Here is an 18590-nt window from a genome sequence, read left to right as displayed (position 1 = left end):
ACCATATTTACAGCTACTTAAGACTGGTAGGTTGGACAGCTTTGCTTCCATTGGAAACACTGCCTTCTACATTTTTGTCTGAACAGCAAAAACAAAAGAGTTTTTCTAAACATTTGAGCTGAAGTTTAAAAATAGAGAAGGAAATACAAAAGAAAAGAGAAAAATCACTTTGTAGCAAAGAGGAATAGATTCCATCTGCCACTCATGTTCTTTTAAGGCTCAGAAGACAGGATGGGTTTGCCCCTTAAGAGGACAATTTGGTGGTTTCATTAGGAAACAGATGTATGTAGGCCACTGGGGGAGATAAAGCTCAGTTAATCCCGGCTGTTTGTGAATGAAATGTACAGGACTTCAACACAGAGACCAATCCCAAATCGAATGCAGTCCCTCCCAAGCCCCACAAATCCCAGGAGGCTATAGATGCTGGCGCTTTCCAGGGCAGATGTATCCAGGGCTGCGATCAGCTTTCCAAGGCCGCCTCTTTGACGCTGCAGCCCAAGCCTTGCATGTGAGCTGTATTCCTTGGGTTCGTTTAGCCTGTGCTGGGACCAGTGGTGAGAAAAGAACAGAAGAGAGAGCAGGGTGCGGGTGGTTAGCAAGATGGGTTTCTCCTGAGGGGTCCAGACTATCTCGAGTGTGCAGGAACTTTCACTTAGAAAGTGAGTCTCCTCTCTGGCTTGAATGTCACTTATGGTCATGGAGGACAGCCAAGACTAGTCAAGGAAAGTGCCGTACTCCCAGGTTGAGGAGAAGAATGAGCTGGGGCAGCTGCTCTTCTCCTACAACACATGCTCGAGTCTCCACAGTGCTAAGACAAGTACCAAGACATCTGGGGCATGTCCTTTGCTCTCTGGGAATTTACAGTCCAGTAGAATAAAGGCCAGTAGACTAACTTTCATTCTCACGGTACATAACAAAGTTTCTATGAGGTTTCATTTACCCCGTATTTGAAGCTGCCAAGCTCAAAGGTTCACCTGGGAATCTGTGGTCAAGAAGAGAATGAAATTTTAAGAATATGTAAGAACAAGAGCAAATCCAGACGCACGCATGTAGTAAACGGGACCAAGTAACTCTACATTCTCTCCCCATATTGGGATAGTCAACCATGTGGTTTGCTATATGTCTTTGCAGTTTTTCTCTCTAGATGTAGAGAATCTCTCCCTGCTCTGGTAAGACATGGATTTGCAGGGCTAACAACTGAGGCATTATGTTTCTGTAGATGCTTGCAGGTGACTAGGTCCTCATGAACTAAGCCACTTTCATTCTCCTTTTCTTCCTCAAAGATCACATTTTTCATCCTCTTCATATAATTTAGATCTTCTCTAGGACCCTCACTACTGCTTTCTTCATAGATCTTTGCTATCTTTGTGACTTTATGCAAGTCACCTAAGCTTTGGGTCAGCTTTAACATTTACGAAAAAAGGAAGTGAGATTTCCTATCTCTAGGATCCTTCCTTTTTTACTCCTGGAAGTAAAAAAATCTCAAATTTTATTATTCTCAGAGCCACTGACTAGAACTTGTAAATAATGTTGGTACCTGCTGGGAGTGGTGGCTCACTCCTGTAACCCCAGCACTTGGGTGGCTGCGGTGGGTGGATTGCCTGAGCTCACAGGTTTGAGACCAGCCTGAGCCAGAGAGAGACCACCTCTAAAAAATGTAGCCGGGCACTGTGGTGGGCACCTGTAGTCTCACCTATTTGGGAGGCTGAGGCAAGAGTATCACTTGAACTCAAGAGTTTGAGGTTGCTGTGAGCTAAGATGCCACAGCCCTCCATGAAGGGTGACCAAGTGAGACTCTGTCTCAAAAACAAACAAAAAAATGTTGGTACCTAAGACTTACTCCATAGGTTTTAATTTGGCAGTTCTGGGATGGGACCCCAACATCTGTATTTTTAATGAACATTCCTAGGTGATATAATGACCATCAAAGTTTATTCTATGAGTATTCTATTTTTCATTTTAAACCACTACTTTAATAGAGTAGAATGGGTTTTGCATAAGAGATGAAAGGAACTTCCCAGTTGACTTAAATGGGGATCTTCAACTAGAGGGGAATTGAAACAGCCAGGATCTAACAAGATGAAATAAGGCTCTCAGGAAACTCAGAGACACCCAGCTCTACACAGCACCATTTCATACTTAATATAGCACTATCAGGACAAATTATCAATTAAAAATGAAGTTGATAGGGCTCAAAAGAGAAACCACAACATAGTAAGTGTGAACCAACTTGTGAATGATTAGTAAAAATAAGAAATAGTTAACTGTTTTCATAATGTGGTAGTGAAGGTAAGATTTTTGTTTAAAAACAGGCTACCTACACTAATAGATGTCTTAAAATATAGGTTTTTATATATTAGTATCTTTGTGTGTTTATATGCCTAAGCTGTATACACACATATTTTGAATCTATATGGCGTATTAAAGTATATTTTAAAATAATAAACTAATGGTTAAGAATTCAGTCATAACTTAGTACTTGGAAATTTCACTGTGAGAACATTTAAAACATATTTCCTGCAACCTGTTCTTAGGATCACAATCTTCAGGGTTTTGGGAAAGCCAAAGTATAGATTATTATGATTTTGAGTTGTGCAGCCTGTTTGGGGAAATCTAAAGATGTTAGACAGATTTCCCTTGGGACTTTCTCACTCATTCTGTCCTCGTCTAAGATCTTTTACTCCAAAAGTGTCTGCTTGAGAAGGCATCAATACAGGGACCCAGAGCCTAAGGGGGCAGGAGGGAAGGCTGGAAAAATACTCCAGCTGGGGATCACTGTTCCATCTGGAAGCTAACTGGATAATAAGACAGCCCTCCATCCCCAGCCCAGAACCTCTGCTCTGTTCAGAAGGAAAATAAGAAATGCCTGCCTCATCCTTAATGTTTATCTACACTTTATACCATTCTCCATTGTTAGCAGACTTTGCACTTTAAAAAGGGAAATGGGGAAAGAAATTGTTAGTAGTGACAAGCTGCTTTCTCAGGGGTAAAAGCATCACTCCTGGGAGAGAACCTCAGTGAGCCTTCTGGTGCCAAAGCTTGGGTTGCATCTTTAAGCATCATTTTACGCTGAAGTGCACTGCCAGCAAGCTGGAGCATCCTTGTTCCCAGTCCCTGGGCCACCAGCTCCCCAACCACCTCGGTGGTTCTAGGACTGAAGGCTCACGGTGGTGCGGTTTATGTAATACACACATGTGCTATGATTCCCTTGGGTAATTAAGGCTGTGTTATATGCCTAAGATGAGCTGGCAACCCTTTCACCCTTGTATTTTTGAAAGGATGACAACAACTTTCCCCATTGTGCTTTTGGTACATTTATATGAAACTCTTCCAAAGACAGTGTCTCCTAGCACTGACCCCTAAGATAATTAGCAGCCTGGTGCTCTAGACAGAACTGACAACAAAATGTAAATTTAAGAACAGAAACCAGGATCTGCTGATTGAGGGGAGAAAGCCAAGGCCCAATAAGGAAAGTGGGGGTGGGTGTGGTTGCGAGCAGCTCTGTTTTTGCTGCAGAATACCAGGTCTCCAATTCAGGTTAGACCACAGTTTACCTGAGGAGTCCCCCCTCCTCCTGTTAGTAAAAAGTAAAAGTATTAAGAAAATTAGCAGAGCATCTAGGTTTGCTCAGAAGGAAGCCGGAGAGACCTTTAACCATGGCCACCCCACTCGCTCAGTCAGGCGCCTGTTAGGTGCACGCTTGTAACCAAGAACCCCATCCTCGGAGTCACACCTGCATTTACGCTTCAGCCTAAATGGATTTTCAGCGAGCCTTCCCCACCCCAGCATGGGCTCCACAGAGGCACCCGATCGCAGTCTCACGCTCAGCTACGCTGTCCTCTCCAAGGGAGATTTAAAAGCGACCCCCGTTTTCGTTCACACTCTCCGTCCCCCAACCAGCACCTCCATCTAGAGAAGAAATTTGAGTTGTTTCCCCGAAGGCAAAAAGGGAACAGGTGAGGATGCAGCAGGGAGGGTCAACTACCTGCTCACGCCCCTCCCCACTCACCCACGCGTCCGCTCCCAGCTCCCCCCTCCGGCTGGGGTCTGCAGTCAGGTGAGGTTACCTGGACGCCCCGAGAAGCCCCAAGGGGTGCTGCAGTTCTTCCTTTCGAAATCGCCCCACTCCCCGCCGGGTCCCCGGGACTCTCGCCCCTCTCCCCCCGCGCGCGTCCCCGGCCCCTCGGGCTCCGACGCGCAGCGACAGCCGCACGCCGCGCTCTGCTCCCCTCCGCCGACCTGGCGTGACGCAGGCGGAGACTACTTAAGGGAGGATTAGAGGCGGCGGCCGCGGATTCCCAGCCCGGCAGCCAGCTTCGCGCTCCGCCCCGGCCTCGCTGGCTGCAGCGCGGGAGCGCCAGGTGCCCGCCGAAGTCGCAGGCGCGGAGGTGCCCGGCCCTCCCGGCCTCTCCCGGCCCCCACCTGCGGCGGAGAGCGGCGCCCCGAGGCCGTGCGCGCGCGGGCGGGAGCTCGCAGACCTGCACGCTGCCACCCCGCCCCGCCCCTCGTCCCGCCACCCGCAGGACCCGGACCCGACCCCCGGCTGCGCCGCGGGTTCGTCCGGGCTCTCCGGACCGCGCCAACTGCCCTGTCAGTCGGGACGCGCTTAGATTTCTTTCCCCATTTCCCTTTTTAAAGTGCAATAAAAGGGAGGGGGGGATCCGTGGATTTTTATTTTAAATCTGCTTTTTCAATTGGGAGGCAATTCGCTTCCAGTCGGGAAGCGCGGCCCGGGGAGGGGCCAGGAGCGGGAACGTGCCCGGTGCTGCCCAGTCTTTGTCTGCCGCCGCCGGATGCACAGCGATGGGGGAATGGACCATCTTGGAGAGGCTGCTGGAAGCCGCGGTGCAGCAGCACTCCACTATGATCGGGAGGTAAGGGCGCCAAGCCGGCCTTCAGCGGGCCCCGTCGGGCGGCCCCGGGAGTCCCTTCTCGCGTCGGGACTGAGCCCCCTCCCCAGCCCTCAGCCGGCCCCCTTCCTCCTCCCCAGCGTCCTCAGTCAATGTGCCGGTGTTCCGCGGCGGGGAAGCATTACCCAACTCGTCTGGTTGCCCCCCTCCTCTAGCCACTCCTGACCAGCTCCCCAGTCCCTTCCCTAGGAAGCACCACTGGGGCATTCACTCTTCCCACATCAGAAGAGTTGTTGGCTCAGTCTTTGGTCCCCCCACTCTCCAGAGTCAGAGCCAATCTCCATCCGGTTCCGTAAATAGAATCTACAAAGAAGGCAGGATTGCATTTGGACAGAGAAGGGCAAATGGGGAGATGGATTTGCTCTTCAGAGCAGATGCATCTTTTCTCAACAAATATTTATTAAGCTAAACTGATCTGGCTGTTAAAAATTAACACAGCCTACACTCCTAATCGACATTTTTGTGTGCCTATAGCTATCTGTCTTCATATATATGAATATACATCCATAGCTATCTGTTTATAAGAAGCATTGAGTTTAATATTCATATTGAGAATAAATTAAATACAAACTAACTATACACGTGGAGAAGTTATGGGCAGACCTTGTGTAGACGTTGCAACACGCCCTGTGCAGGCGTTCTGTATGCATTTGCCATATTCAGAGTGAAGTGTGTTTTGTTTCCCTATACGTTCCATATATAGAGATGAAATCCACCTATTGCAAATAGACTATGTCCAGTGTGTGAAGATGTGTATACCTGGGATCTTTGTAATGTGAAGTGTTCCCAGCCTACCACGCCCAGCGCAAAAGGAATAGACAGTAAGGTTTCCCAGATTCCCAATTCAGTACCACGCAGGGATGGACAGCTCCCTGTCAACTGGCCGGTAAACACCAGAACTGGGAAGGGAGGCGCAGGGGTTTCCTGGTAGTGACGCAGCCCGTGAGAACCTCTCTCCCTCCCTCTTCCTCTGCTCAGGATCCTGTTGACTGTGGTGGTGATCTTCCGGATCCTCATTGTGGCCATTGTGGGGGAGACGGTGTACGATGATGAGCAGACCATGTTTGTGTGCAACACCCTGCAGCCGGGCTGTAACCAGGCCTGCTATGACCGCGCCTTCCCCATCTCCCACATACGCTACTGGGTCTTCCAGATCATAATGGTGTGTACCCCCAGTCTCTGCTTCATCACCTACTCTGTTCACCAGTCTGCCAAGCAGCGAGAACGGCGCTACTCTACTGTCTTCCTAGCCTTGGACAGAGACCCCCCTGAGTCTATGGGGGGTCCTGGAGGAACTGGGGGTGGGGGCAGTGGTGGAGGTAAACGAGAAGATAAGAAGTTGCAGAATGCCATTGTCAATGGGGTGCTGCAGAACACAGAGAACACCAATAAGGAGACAGAGCCAGATTGTTTAGAGGTTAAGGAGCTGACTCCACACCCATCAGGGCTGCGCACTGCATCGAAATCCAAGCTTCGAAGGCAGGAAGGCATCTCCCGCTTCTACATTATCCAAGTGGTGTTCCGAAATGCGCTGGAAATTGGGTTTCTGGTGGGCCAATACTTTCTCTATGGTTTTAGCGTCCCAGGGTTGTACGAGTGTAACCGCTACCCCTGCATTAAGGAGGTGGAATGTTATGTGTCCCGGCCCACTGAGAAGACTGTCTTTCTAGTGTTCATGTTTGCTGTGAGTGGCATCTGTGTTGTGCTCAACCTGGCTGAACTCAACCACTTGGGATGGCGCAAGATCAAGCTGGCTGTGCGAGGGGCCCAGGCCAAGAGGAAGTCAGTCTATGAGATTCGTAACAAGGACTTACCCAGGGTCAGTGTTCCTAATTTCGGCAGGACTCAGTCTAGTGACTCCGCCTACGTGTGAGAAGGCAGGTTTGGGGAAGGCTTGGGGGATGATTAGTGCCCCAAGGCCAAGGACTGCTCAGAGGTGGCTGAATCTGCCCTCATTTATGTGACTCTCACCACTAAGATGTAGGATAAGGCTGGTTAAGAAAAGATTCTGCATCAGTGGAAAAGGAGAAAAAGTAGAACCGTTACCACGTGTCACACCATTGGTTCCACAGAGACAACTGAGGAGAGTGATGAGGTGGATGAGTCTCACTTCTTCCAGACCTTTCCATGTATGGCCCAGCCTGGTCCTGAGAAGAGTAGACTCACACAGCTACCAAGGAGGACTTGGCTTGGCTGAGCTCTGTATCCTGGTGAATGGCGAGAGTCAAACACTTCATTGATACAAAATTTGTGACCTATCTCAACACATCCCTTTATCCTGGGCTGCAGGACAAATTATCCTTGAGGCATCCTTCATGTATATCCCCCACCAGCATGCCCCTTTTCCTCAACCCAGGATAGCATGCCAGCTTTTTTCTGAATCTGGCCTTATATTAGACCTTATATGGTTTTTTGCAAGCTGGAGGGAATTACATGGGGTGCTTTTTGGAGAATTGGCCACGGCAGAAGTTTGCGTGAGAGCCCCAGCTGACTAGCCCCTCGTCATTATGAAAACCTTAGGAATGTCTCAATATTTCCAGTTTTCTAACTCAAACTGCACTGGTGCTGTTTATTAGGGATGGGGAAGGGGTGGGAGGGAGGGAATTGCAATATGCAACTATAACACTTCTGGGAGATGGTTGTTGCACTGTTAAGTGTGGTTCTGAGCTTCAGGATATTTCTGCCTTCTAGTTTGTGGACTTTGGATAATATTAAAAGGATTTTTTTGTTGTTGTTGTTTGTTCATATTGAGGGTGTCGACCCGAGCCACAGAATTTCTGACTGGTGTATCTCACTCATTTCCCGACATAGCTTCATTGTGCGCCACAGCTGCACATCGTTTTGCCATGGTTTGAATTTACCTGTGTGCTTACACCAGAGACCTTAATCAGCCCCTATCATTCCCCACTTACTATTTTATCAGTTATTTTGAAACACACATGCTCACTCTCACTGGCTTAAAGAACCTGGAACTAAACACTATTGGCTAACATGTGTTTACAGATGCTTATTTGAGACATATACCAAAGGTTCAAAAACCTGTTGCTTTGGACTGTGAATATATTTCCTTCTCTTTGCTCTTATTTATTTAAGTGCCATACTGTACCTTTCACATCCACTGTGTATTTAGTTAAAGCATTGGCCAAGAGGAATATTTGGATAATGTGCTTTTATGAAGCCCTCTGTTCCTTTGGATTTTCATTCTCGTTTTTGATTTAGAGATGGACATGGTGTAACACACAACTGACGATTTGTTTAAAATAAAGTTCTTGCCTTTTTTTGTAAAATGAGAAGAGTCTGAATCTTTCTATTGTGGTTGGGGTTCTATTTATTTAAATGCATGTTCAAAAATGTTACAGCTGTAGAACATGGGAGGCAGGGAGTGAACAATGGTCGCGTAATAGTTGAGAGATGATCAATGAAATCCAATCAGCCGCTGACAGATAAAGAGAGGCTGGTCTGTTTTATGAATGTTGAGAAGGGGTGTTGAGGTATTCAAATAATAGTCTTTATTAACCCCTTTTGATTTTAGTTCAAAACATCTCTGCTTAGCTGGTTATATTAATATTTCTTGTAATACTAATGTTGATAACAGTAATACATCATACTAACCCATTCTAGTAGTGGATTATTTTCCTTTTCCACCATATTTTTCCTATCAGGGATTAATCATTTGGCAGGCCTGCTGTTCTCCCCATTCTTTCTTCAGGGCTGATGCTTAACACAATGTTAACCCAATAGCTAAATAGGACCCTGGAGATGAATGCTGCCCAGTAGAATTGTGAAGATATTGTCTATCTGTGCTGCCCAATTTGGCAACAACTACCCACATGTGACTGTTGAGTTCTTAATATGTAGCTAGTGCAATGGAAGACCTGAATTTCTAATTTTACTTAGTTTTAATGAATTTAAACAGCCATCTCTGGTTACATGCTGCTATATTATACAGCACAGTTCTAGACTTTTAATCACTCATTTCTAATTGGTTTCTTCAGAAGGTATTGATCCATTGTTTATATGCTCTGAGACATACTTTATCACTACATTTCACTATTATTTTTGGTATTTTCTGCCTACATGTGGTTTAATTCAGTAGGCCAATGTTCTTCCTCAATTCTTCAAAGCTAGTCACCTTCTCATTCCAATGAGCGCTTGGCTTGAACATTGCCAAGCAGCATGAGGTTCTCTAGATGATTGTGTTTGAAACACTATTGTTGCACCTTTTAACTATGGCAATGCAGATGCCCTTTTTAGAATGAAAATATATTCATTTCAATCTATAGGTTTCTATTTGCAGTATAAATAACCATTGGAAGATGATTATCCCTGAGTAAAGAAACAGATCCTCCTCTGTTTTGTGTTTGGTAAGCTAAAAATGTATAAGACACCTCCCAGAGATGGAGGAAGAGTGTTGCTGGAGAGCTCTTAGCATATGCTTGGGTGTGAAAGAAATAGGGAATCTGTGCAGGAAAACAAGGTCTGTTGTATTTATGCCTTGACGTAAGATTAGAAGAACCATAGTGTTTCCTGGAAGAAATGCATCCCAGATCAGCAGGGTTGATCTATTTCAGTTCTTTGATGTTTCCAAACACCCACAAATAGGAAGATTATTAATTCACTTTTCAGTAATGGAGAAGGAAATACACTTTGTCTCAATCTCATCAGAATGACTAATCTTTATCAGTCTTTGATTCTTTTGCTGTCTATCTAATGAAGGAAATACACCGCTGATTTGATGGTTCTGTGGTTATGTGACGAATGTGACCTTAATCTGCTTTTTGTGAGAGGACACCATGGATATATTCTCTTACCTTCTGGTGAACGGAAGTCCCTCTTGACCAGTGCACGTGTGTGTGTGTGAGTGGACACTGGTGAAGTAGTGAGGGGTGCTGCATGAACTGGGCTTAAAAGTCTAGATCAGGGTTTTTCAACCTTTTTAAAAATCTCATGGCGCACTTAAACCTCGTTAAACTTTGGCAGCACACTTAAATTACATTGATCAAGAAAAAAATGTAAAAAAAAAAGAATATACTTACTGTGCTTTGCGCTTCTTTCAGAAATAATATAATTAATGATCTTTGAAGATGTCCCCAGCACACCTAAGATCCTCTCACAGCACGCCAGTGTGCCTCGGCAAACAGGTTGAATACCACTGATCTAGATGGCTCAGTGAGGGCAGGAACCGTGTCTCACCTGTATTGTCACCATCTCCTTTGCTACCAGAGAGATGGGTGCTTCAGTTTTCCATCTTGGAACAATCTTATAAACTCAGAGAGTATGAAGGCCAAACACATCCTCTGAAGACATTAAGGCAAGTCTTCTATGGGACATTTGAGGAAACCAAAAGTTCCAAAATTAAGACAGTGGGTTTCTAGGAAAAATGGTATAAGTATTCAACTAGGAGGGCTGGAATGCTTAAGGAAACAATATTTAGATTGGTTTTACTTTATTTATATTTTATGAAGTAAATTAATTTGCCAGGGCTGCCATAACAGAATCCACAGAATTGGTTTTAAGCAACGGAAATTTATTTTCTCACAGTTCTGGAATTTGTAAGTCCAGGCGAGGTCTGATTTCTTCCGAGACCTCGGCTTGCAGGCGGCAGCCTTCTCACCGTGGCTTCCTGTGGTTTTTCCTCTGTGCGTGTGTAGCTCTGGTGTCGCTGTGTGTGTCCAAATTCCCCCTTTTTATGAGGATACCAATAAGATTGGGTTAGAGCCTTGTCTGCACTTAATCACCTCATTTTAACTTAGTCACCTCTTTTAAAGTCCTATCTCTGAGTACAGTCACATTCTGAGGTGTTGGGGTTTAGGGTATTAGTATATGGATTTGGGGGGGGGGACAAAACTCGGCCCATGACACTAATTTTCAAATCTATAGGCACCCTATGATTAGTGGAATCATATAATTTGTTGTTCAAAATGGGACACTTTTGAGAGTGAAAAGGGCAGGGTAGCTAATTGAATGGAGCACCAGAAGGATGGGTGGAGGTTGGGTCTGTGCTGGACAAACCCAATGGTGTGGCTACCTTGAGATGCTCAACAACCTCTGAGCTCCTGCTCTGAGGCCTGGAACCCTGGGGAGAGAAAGATAACATTTAAGTCTCTGCCTCTGAGAATAGCCACCAAAAAAGCAATTTCTCAGAAAAAAGATAAAAAGAACTGTGTTAATAATAAGAGGAAAATAGTATGTTAAAAATAACAATGCCTTTGCCCCTCTCTGACCTCCTACGTTCAAATCTCTGCTGCTATATTTTTAATTTTCCCATTCCTAGGGTTGAGAACTGAGTCGGAAACGTTAGTGTGAGCGTATGAGAATCGGTGTTTGGAGGCTGAACTATGAAAGAAGGAAAAGAGGAGGGTGAGGTTCTCGTGGTGGAGCTGTCCTTGTTTAAGTCGTGTCTGGGGTTAGTGACGAGAAGCTGAGGATGGAAACCTAACAGCAAAATCCAGGGCTTCAGGAGTAGGAGCAGTGGCCACAGTTGAGACTTCCACGGCAGCAAGAGGCGCTGAGCAAGGGCAGAGCCAGGCGGGGACAGAGTCAAGGAGCCCAGGCTGGAGGTTGCAAAGAGCTAGGTAGCAAAAGAAAGTTAGAAAGTGGCATCACAAAACTAAAGGAGCTGGAAACCCAAGGAAGAAGGCACGATGCTAGTATTTAATCTTTACCAAGTATTTAGTCAAATAAAATAGCTAAACTGAACATGGGCAAAGGACTAGCTAACCTTCTTGGGAGAGATACAGGGTGTGTGAAGGGGGGAAAGTGAGAATGGGCTTTTCTTTGCCTCAGGTACTTCCAGATCTCCTACAGGCTGCACTTAAAATAAGAACAGAAAGGCCCAGTCGGTGGCTCACGCCTGTAATCCTAGCACTCTGGGAGGCTGAGGCAGGTGGATTGCCTGAGCTCACAGGTTTGAGATCAACCTGAGCAAGAGCCAGACCCGGTCTCTAAAACTACTGGGGGCAGTGGTGGGCGCCTGTAGTCCCAGCTACGCAGGAGGCTGAGGTAAGAGGATCGCTTGACCCCAAGAGTTTAGGTTGCTGTGAGCTATGATGCCATAGCATCCTACCAAAAGCAACAAAGTGAGAATTTATCTCAAAATAAATAAATAAATAAATAAATAAATAAAATAAGAGCAGGCAAAGGGTAAATTATCCATCCCATCCCAGCCTGCGCTCCACAGGGAATCAGGCATAACTGTTCAAAGGTTCTGCTCATTTAGAAGACTATAACACCCTAGGGGGATTATATGTTAGCTATAACAGACCTGGTTAAACCAAACTGAAATGAGTAGTTATGGCCAAAATGTACACAGTGGCTCTTTGTCAGCTTTGGATAATGAAGGGGCTGTAGGTAAGGACAGTGCATAAATATAGAGACTGAATGTCAACAGATAACCTACCTCTGTGAATCCACTGGTCATCCAGGTCCAGTATTCTAAGTCTCTGGCAGCTGTGGCATATGGCTTTGTGAGGAATGGACCAATTCTTCTCCCTGAGTCCAGAGATTAGGGGTGTTTTGTAAAACATGTTTATTTAACCGAAGAAGTAAAAGATCTGTATATATACTTCCAACTCCTCAACTTTAAACCCTTTTTCCTGAAAGGCCCAAATTTGTAAATCTCAAAATATCAAGCAATAGAAAGTCATTCAATCCAATCCAGTGTGTATGTGAATTGGGGGTAGGAGGATAGAACTTTCATCAGCAAGGTATAAAAGACTTCACCAACAATAAAACTTGTCTTTAGTTTTTTATCTTTTGTTTGCTAACAGAGTTACAGAGATTGGAGTCTCATCACTCAGCCCAGATATCACTCCACAGGTGGCCAGTGCCATTTGTCATTTGTGTGGAGAGTACCTGTGCCATCCCATCACATTACTGTGAACAGCTTCTGGGTACCCTAGACCTTTCTTCGTGGACAAAGAGCCTGCTCTGACCGGGCAGCAGATGTTGGGGAGCACTGTCAGCTTTCTGAGCACATCAACAGAAGCTGGGTAGAGACTTCTGGAAGCTGGGACCTGGTTTTGATTTTCTGAGTATGACAAGTCTGGGTGTTGGTCAGGGTCTGCAGCAAGAGCCACTTCATCCTTAAGCTTGCTGAGACCTAGGTTCCCTGGGTAGACTCAGGGCAGATGGATGGTAGGAATGGGGGATGGGTGGAGCAGCTCAGAGAAGCTGCCCAGAAAATATGAGCTGTGGCAGAGAGAGCTGGACAGGTCCTTCTGGGCCCAGCAGGGAGACTGGAGAGGTATGAGCTTATCCCATAGATCCAGGAATCTGCAGCGTTTGGGAATGGCAATGATCTAAGTCCAAACTGGTCTGGAAAAACTTCACCAATGAGGTGATACTGTGATGAGTCTCCTGGAAGAAGAGAGATGGAGGTAGGAAGCAGCATCAACATTCACCTCCAGCTGCAAAGTTTGAGGCAGATGTGGAAAATCGGGAAGCTTTGTTTTGCCTAGAGTTCTAGGATGGAAGTAGTGGGACGTGAGTTTGGAAAGTGAATGGACCAAGCTGCACATCAGGCAAAGGACACGGTGCTGAATTGGGTAGACAACGCAAAGAGTTGCCTTTCAACCAAGCCTCTTTATGCCATTATTTCAGCACTGCCAGGTCCCCAGGCATCCACCACACTGTCCCAGTCTGATCACACAGAGGCTCACTGGACCTGTCTCAGGATCAGCTTTGATTTGGAAAACACATTTCAATTTCAACAGTTTAGGGATTGGAGCAAATACCAGGGTGATGGTTGGGGATTTGGCAGCATGGCCCCATTAACGTTAGTGGGAGTTAGGCTGCTAAATCCCAGACACTGAGCAGAAGCCTCATGTTTATTCACCATTCTGACCTTTCTGCTGTAAATTGATACAATATTTGAGAATCGCTTAGAACCGATTAAGCTTTGTCACAGCTCACTCTCCTAAAAGGGAAATCTTTCTGAAAATTGCTGCTGTGTGCAATAAAATGTTTGCATTTATGGACAACTCTGGCAGTAGGAACATATGGGCACCTAAATATAGAATTGGGGAGTTTTGATACCTCTGAGACACTTGATCTGGGGAGATTTGTCTGTTGTACCTGTCTCCAGCGGGGAGGGACAAGCTTTTTGCAAATGAATGCCTTCTTCAAGGAACTTCTTCCTTTTTGAACAATTTTACATTTTCTTCTCTCCATATTTCTATTTTCTTTAAGATAATAAAAGAAAATAAATCACTGAAGCCTTTCTATGTGAAATCTGAATGGTCTGGAGATGCTATTCGTGACCTCAAAAATAGCAAATGTGTGCTAAATATTTACCATGTTCCAGAGCCCACGTTTCACATGGATTACCTCACTCAACCCTCACACATAGCCCTGGAAGGAGAGCTGATTATCATTACATGCAAATGAGGAAAGCAACGTTTCTAGATGGCATATTAATGTGCCGAGTTATAAGTACGTAGCCGTGTCTCGATTCTGACTTTCACCACTTCATGGCACTGCCTTCAGGAAGCCGCCAGAGGAAGTCTCAGGAGACCTGGCACGCTAGTCTGCTTCCTCCCTCTCCCGACTCCATTCATTCAAAGTTTTCTCCTCTCCCTCCTTCCCACCATAGGTTTCTTTCTTGTGTGTCTCGGGTACAGGGAGAGACTGTGAGGTTTTCCAAGGCAGTGCCACATCACTGTCCTCTTTGTGTTTGTGGTTTCCTGCACATTGTCTGGCTTCACAAGGATTTATGGACTGAACAGATAACCAAAACTATAGAATCACAGAAGGTTGAGGTGGATGAGAAAGGCCATTTCCCCCATGCCTTCCTTTGGTAGATAGGGCTTAGATCCAGAGAGTACACTTGAATAAAGAATTCTGGGTTACACATGGAAGTTGAGGTAGAGTGGGATTAAAGGAATGGGCTTTTTGAGTTGTCAGGAAGGTCAGCCTGGGGTGGACAGAGGTTATGGGCAAGGTCAGAGGTTCCCCCAACTCCTCGTCCAGATCTCTCCAAGCAAGAGTCATGAGAATCACATCAGCACAATGTGTGAGAGAAGAAGAAGACCCCCATGAGTAAGCACAAGGCCCATCTCCTCTGTGGCACTATGTTCCTGGACTTATTCAAGGACGGAGGATTAACTTAATGAAAGTTGTGTGCACATGTGGGTGTATGTCTGTCTCTGGGGGCACTTGGGCATCTTCACCCCACCTCCACCCTGAGAAACCACATTCTTGGTGGCTGCTTCTAGAAGCCCTGGTCATCCTGGTGGTCCTAGATGGACCTGAGGCTCCCCAAGGCCTTGGGAAGAGGACCCTGAGTCCCGCCATCCTGACCACAGCTTCTCTGGAGGCTCTCCTCTTTCTCTTCCAAGAGCCCGCAGCTACCCCAGGCTGCATGCTCATTGGTCAGCGTTTTCAGTGGCTGTTTAGAAATTTCTCTCTTCCTGGGCTTTTTCCATCACTATACTTGGCCTAAAAGGTGCTCATCAAATTCACTTAATCTTTTAGCACATAACAACCAGATCCTATAATTATAAAAGTTCATCTCGAGCTAGCACTAAGGGAACAGAAAATTGGTAAGAGAAAATCAAAGGCAATAGCTTGAGGCTGATCCTTCTGTGTAGGGAAAAGCGAGGGAGGCCAGGGGCAGGTAGGAGCAGGTGGGAAGGAACCTAATACGCATCTGACCAGGCTTTTCTTTCATAAAAACACATAAAAATATAACCTCAATTGATGCCTTAGGCGAACGATAATTTGCTAACATAGACTTCAGGAAATAGTCTTTCTCCCTTTCTAGAAACCTCAGTCCAATTGCAACATCATCTACTCGTTTCTGTGGTTATGAGAACAGGAATAGTAATAATAACGATGATAGCAGCCATCGCCAGAGTGATAGTATGCACTTGAATAGGTGTCCTTCTTACCCCCTCTTCCTATATTCTCTTAGTTGGTTTTTGCAGCCTCTGTGTATAGGTTGGGTAGAGTAGACACAATAGGAGGTACTTGTTTTTCTTAGAGGAGTAGAATACTGGTGCTTGGTTTTCGTGACTTGTCTAAAACCACAGTTAGTTTTAACACAGGTGGTAACAGACCTCAATCTCTGAATCACAATTTGATACACCTTCCGTTCTTCCTGGCTCCTTGACTCATCCTGTGTTAAGCTTTCTATTGTCAAGACAGAAATCAAGAAATGTCAGAAGAAAAATGCATTTATTCTCAAAAGGTGGTTTTCTATATTTGTTTTGTTGTTGTTGTTGTTTTAGTAGAGTGCTGTAGCGTCACAGCTCACAGCAACCTCTTAGTAGAGGTTGTCACCCTTAGTAGAGTGCCTTAGTGTCACAGCTCACAGCAAGTTGTCACCCTTAGTTGTTGTCACACTTAGTAGAGTGCCGTAGCTCACAGCAACCCCTAGCTCTTGGGCTTAGGAGATTCTCTTGCCTCAGCCTCCTGAGTAGCTGGGACTATAGGCACCTGCCACAACACCCAGCTATTTTTGTTGCAGTTTGGCCGGGGCCGGGTTCAACCCGCCACCCTCGGTATATGGGGCCAGTGCCCTACTCACTGAACCACACGTGCTACTCAGTTTTCTACACTTCTAAAGAGGTTGCAAGGAAAGGTGGCAGGCCAGTCTTGAGAGGAGGAATTGTGTCTTAGCCTCGTGGGAACTGTGATGGGTTTGGTGCAGGGAGAACACAGTGTCTTCACCTGGACCACACACTATGTGGGAGCAGGAGTGAACCTCCTGGGGAGGCAGCCGGGTCTCACCTCCCGTTAGCTAAGAACAGATTCTGTTCTTAGTTAATTTCCAGAATTTCAGAGATAAGAGAGGAAATAGAAAGCAGAACCTTTTCTTTTTTAATAGGAGCTCTTATTTTTCCCTAGTTACAAAAGTAATACATATTCAAGGCATAGAAAAGCACAATGAAAAAAACTCTGTTGTCCAGAGAGAAGCATTGCTAACTTGTGTCTGTCCTTTTGTGAATGCTTTCCCTTAGAGAGACAGATACTTGCACAGGCACAGATGTGGCTTTTCCAGAGGTAGCGTCACAGCGTACACAGTGTTTTATGGCCTTCTAAAATACTTAGATGTAAGACAGATGGATAATGTTTTATATGTCAACAAATATCTTCAGAATGGGTTTTGATTAATGGATAACTGTCCTATGACATGGTGGTGTCACGATATACTTGTGTAGCTCCCTTACTTTGGGATATGTTGGTCCTTACCAGGGGTCACTATTATACCAACAGGGGAGTGACCATCTTGGCACACTTAACCGGACTGCTTCTGGAGAATGGCTGGATTACTGAGTAGGCACTTCTTAAAATTTGCTGATACATTTTGCCAAATCTTCAAGATTCAATATGAGAGTTAGCAGTGACAATATTCAAGAAACAGATAATTTCTGAGATTTTGGCAAAACTAGCTTGTGAGAAAGAAAGGCACAGAGAGTCTCCTCAAGTTTGCTTTTGGAGGAAAAGATGAAGGGAAAAGTATTTTTTCAGGTGTATGTGTGTGTTTTTAATGACGTGATCAGTAAGTATCATGAATAAGTAATGGGAGCTAATTCTCTAAGTATAAGTGGTCAGTGCAGAGACTCCGAGTGGCTGTGAGTCCTGAGTTTGAGATGAGAACCTTGGTCCAAGCGTTGGAGACGGGCATGACACACGACCAGCCAGGGAATGACCCTGCGATACCCATGAAATGGTGGCAATTTTGTGCGTGAGCAAACAAAGAGGCATAATTTAATTCGCATCTAATTAAATTAAATTCAGCTCGTGCATTGGGTCATGAATGGCCTCGGCTAAAGGAATCATATCATCGTACTGAGTGATCACAACTCAGCGGGCTAATCAGAGGGAAGAGGTGAAGCCCTAACTCCTGGATGTGGAGATGCTGCTCCCGCAGAGCCACAAAGCTTTTATACTCTGCCTACTAGGACTGTGCCTGGGCTAGAACCCACAGGCAGGCGGCTCAGATGAAGATTTCATGAGGGAACTAATGTAGAATTATCCACAGGTCCCTTGCCAACCCTACAAGTTCCGTCTCTGAGGGTATTACCCAGCTTAGAAGGGCCACAGAAGATAGGCGGTCCTTAGAAGAAGGAATAAAATTTTCCAAAGGAACCCTCTTTCTGTCAAGTGTCTCTGAAATTTATTTAAGTGAAGGTACATTTGATAAAAATAGTAGTTTCCTTCTCTGAGCCTGGGTGCTAATGAGCTCGGCAGGCATTTATTCCTCACTTTGATATATTTGCTCTCTTCACCACACCTCTTTCTGGCACTCCTAGGGGTCCTGGGGTGTTGAAGTGAGGGTGGCTGGTACTTAAAAAGACTTTCCTAGGTGAGAAGATATAATGATGTAATGATTTCTTTTTTAAGGAATGAGGGGAGAAGGGAGGTCAGTGGTGGGTAGAAAAAATAATGTTTTAAGAAAAGAGAGGCTGGGCACGGTAGCTCATGCCTGTAATCCTGGCACTCTGGGAAGCCAAGGTGGGTGGACTGCTTGAGCTTAGCAGTTCAGGACTAGCCTAACCAAAAGTGAGACACTGTCTCTACTGAAAATAGAAGCACTAGCCAGGCAACATGGCAGGCACCTATAGTCCCAGGTACTCGGGAGGCTGAGGCAAGAGAATTGCTTAAGCCCAGGAGTTGGAGGTTGCTGTGAACTGTGATGCCATGGTGCTCTACCCAGGGTGACTGAGTAAGACTCTG

At 45.6% G+C, this 18590-nt stretch overlaps 1 protein-coding gene across 1 annotated transcript; it reads left to right on the top strand.

Moving 5' to 3' along the window:
• Positions 1-4718: 4718 nt before the first annotated feature.
• GJD2 (gap junction protein delta 2) lies at positions 4719-7221 on the top strand. The gene is made up of 2 exons (XM_003791687.3): positions 4719-4874; positions 5889-7221. The coding sequence occupies exons 1-2, from the start codon at positions 4804-4806 to the stop codon at positions 6781-6783; spliced, it is 966 nt and encodes a 321-aa protein (XP_003791735.1). The 5' UTR covers positions 4719-4803; the 3' UTR covers positions 6784-7221.
• The last annotated feature ends 11369 nt before the right edge of the window (positions 7222-18590 follow it).

This window comes from Otolemur garnettii, unplaced genomic scaffold (assembly GCF_000181295.1).
Source record: "Otolemur garnettii isolate 467f Iridium unplaced genomic scaffold, OtoGar3 scaffold00050, whole genome shotgun sequence".
NCBI classification, from domain to species: Eukaryota; Metazoa; Chordata; class Mammalia; order Primates; family Galagidae; genus Otolemur; species Otolemur garnettii.
Note: the sequence above shows the minus strand (reverse complement) of the source record. Positions and strands in the feature narration are given on the sequence as shown.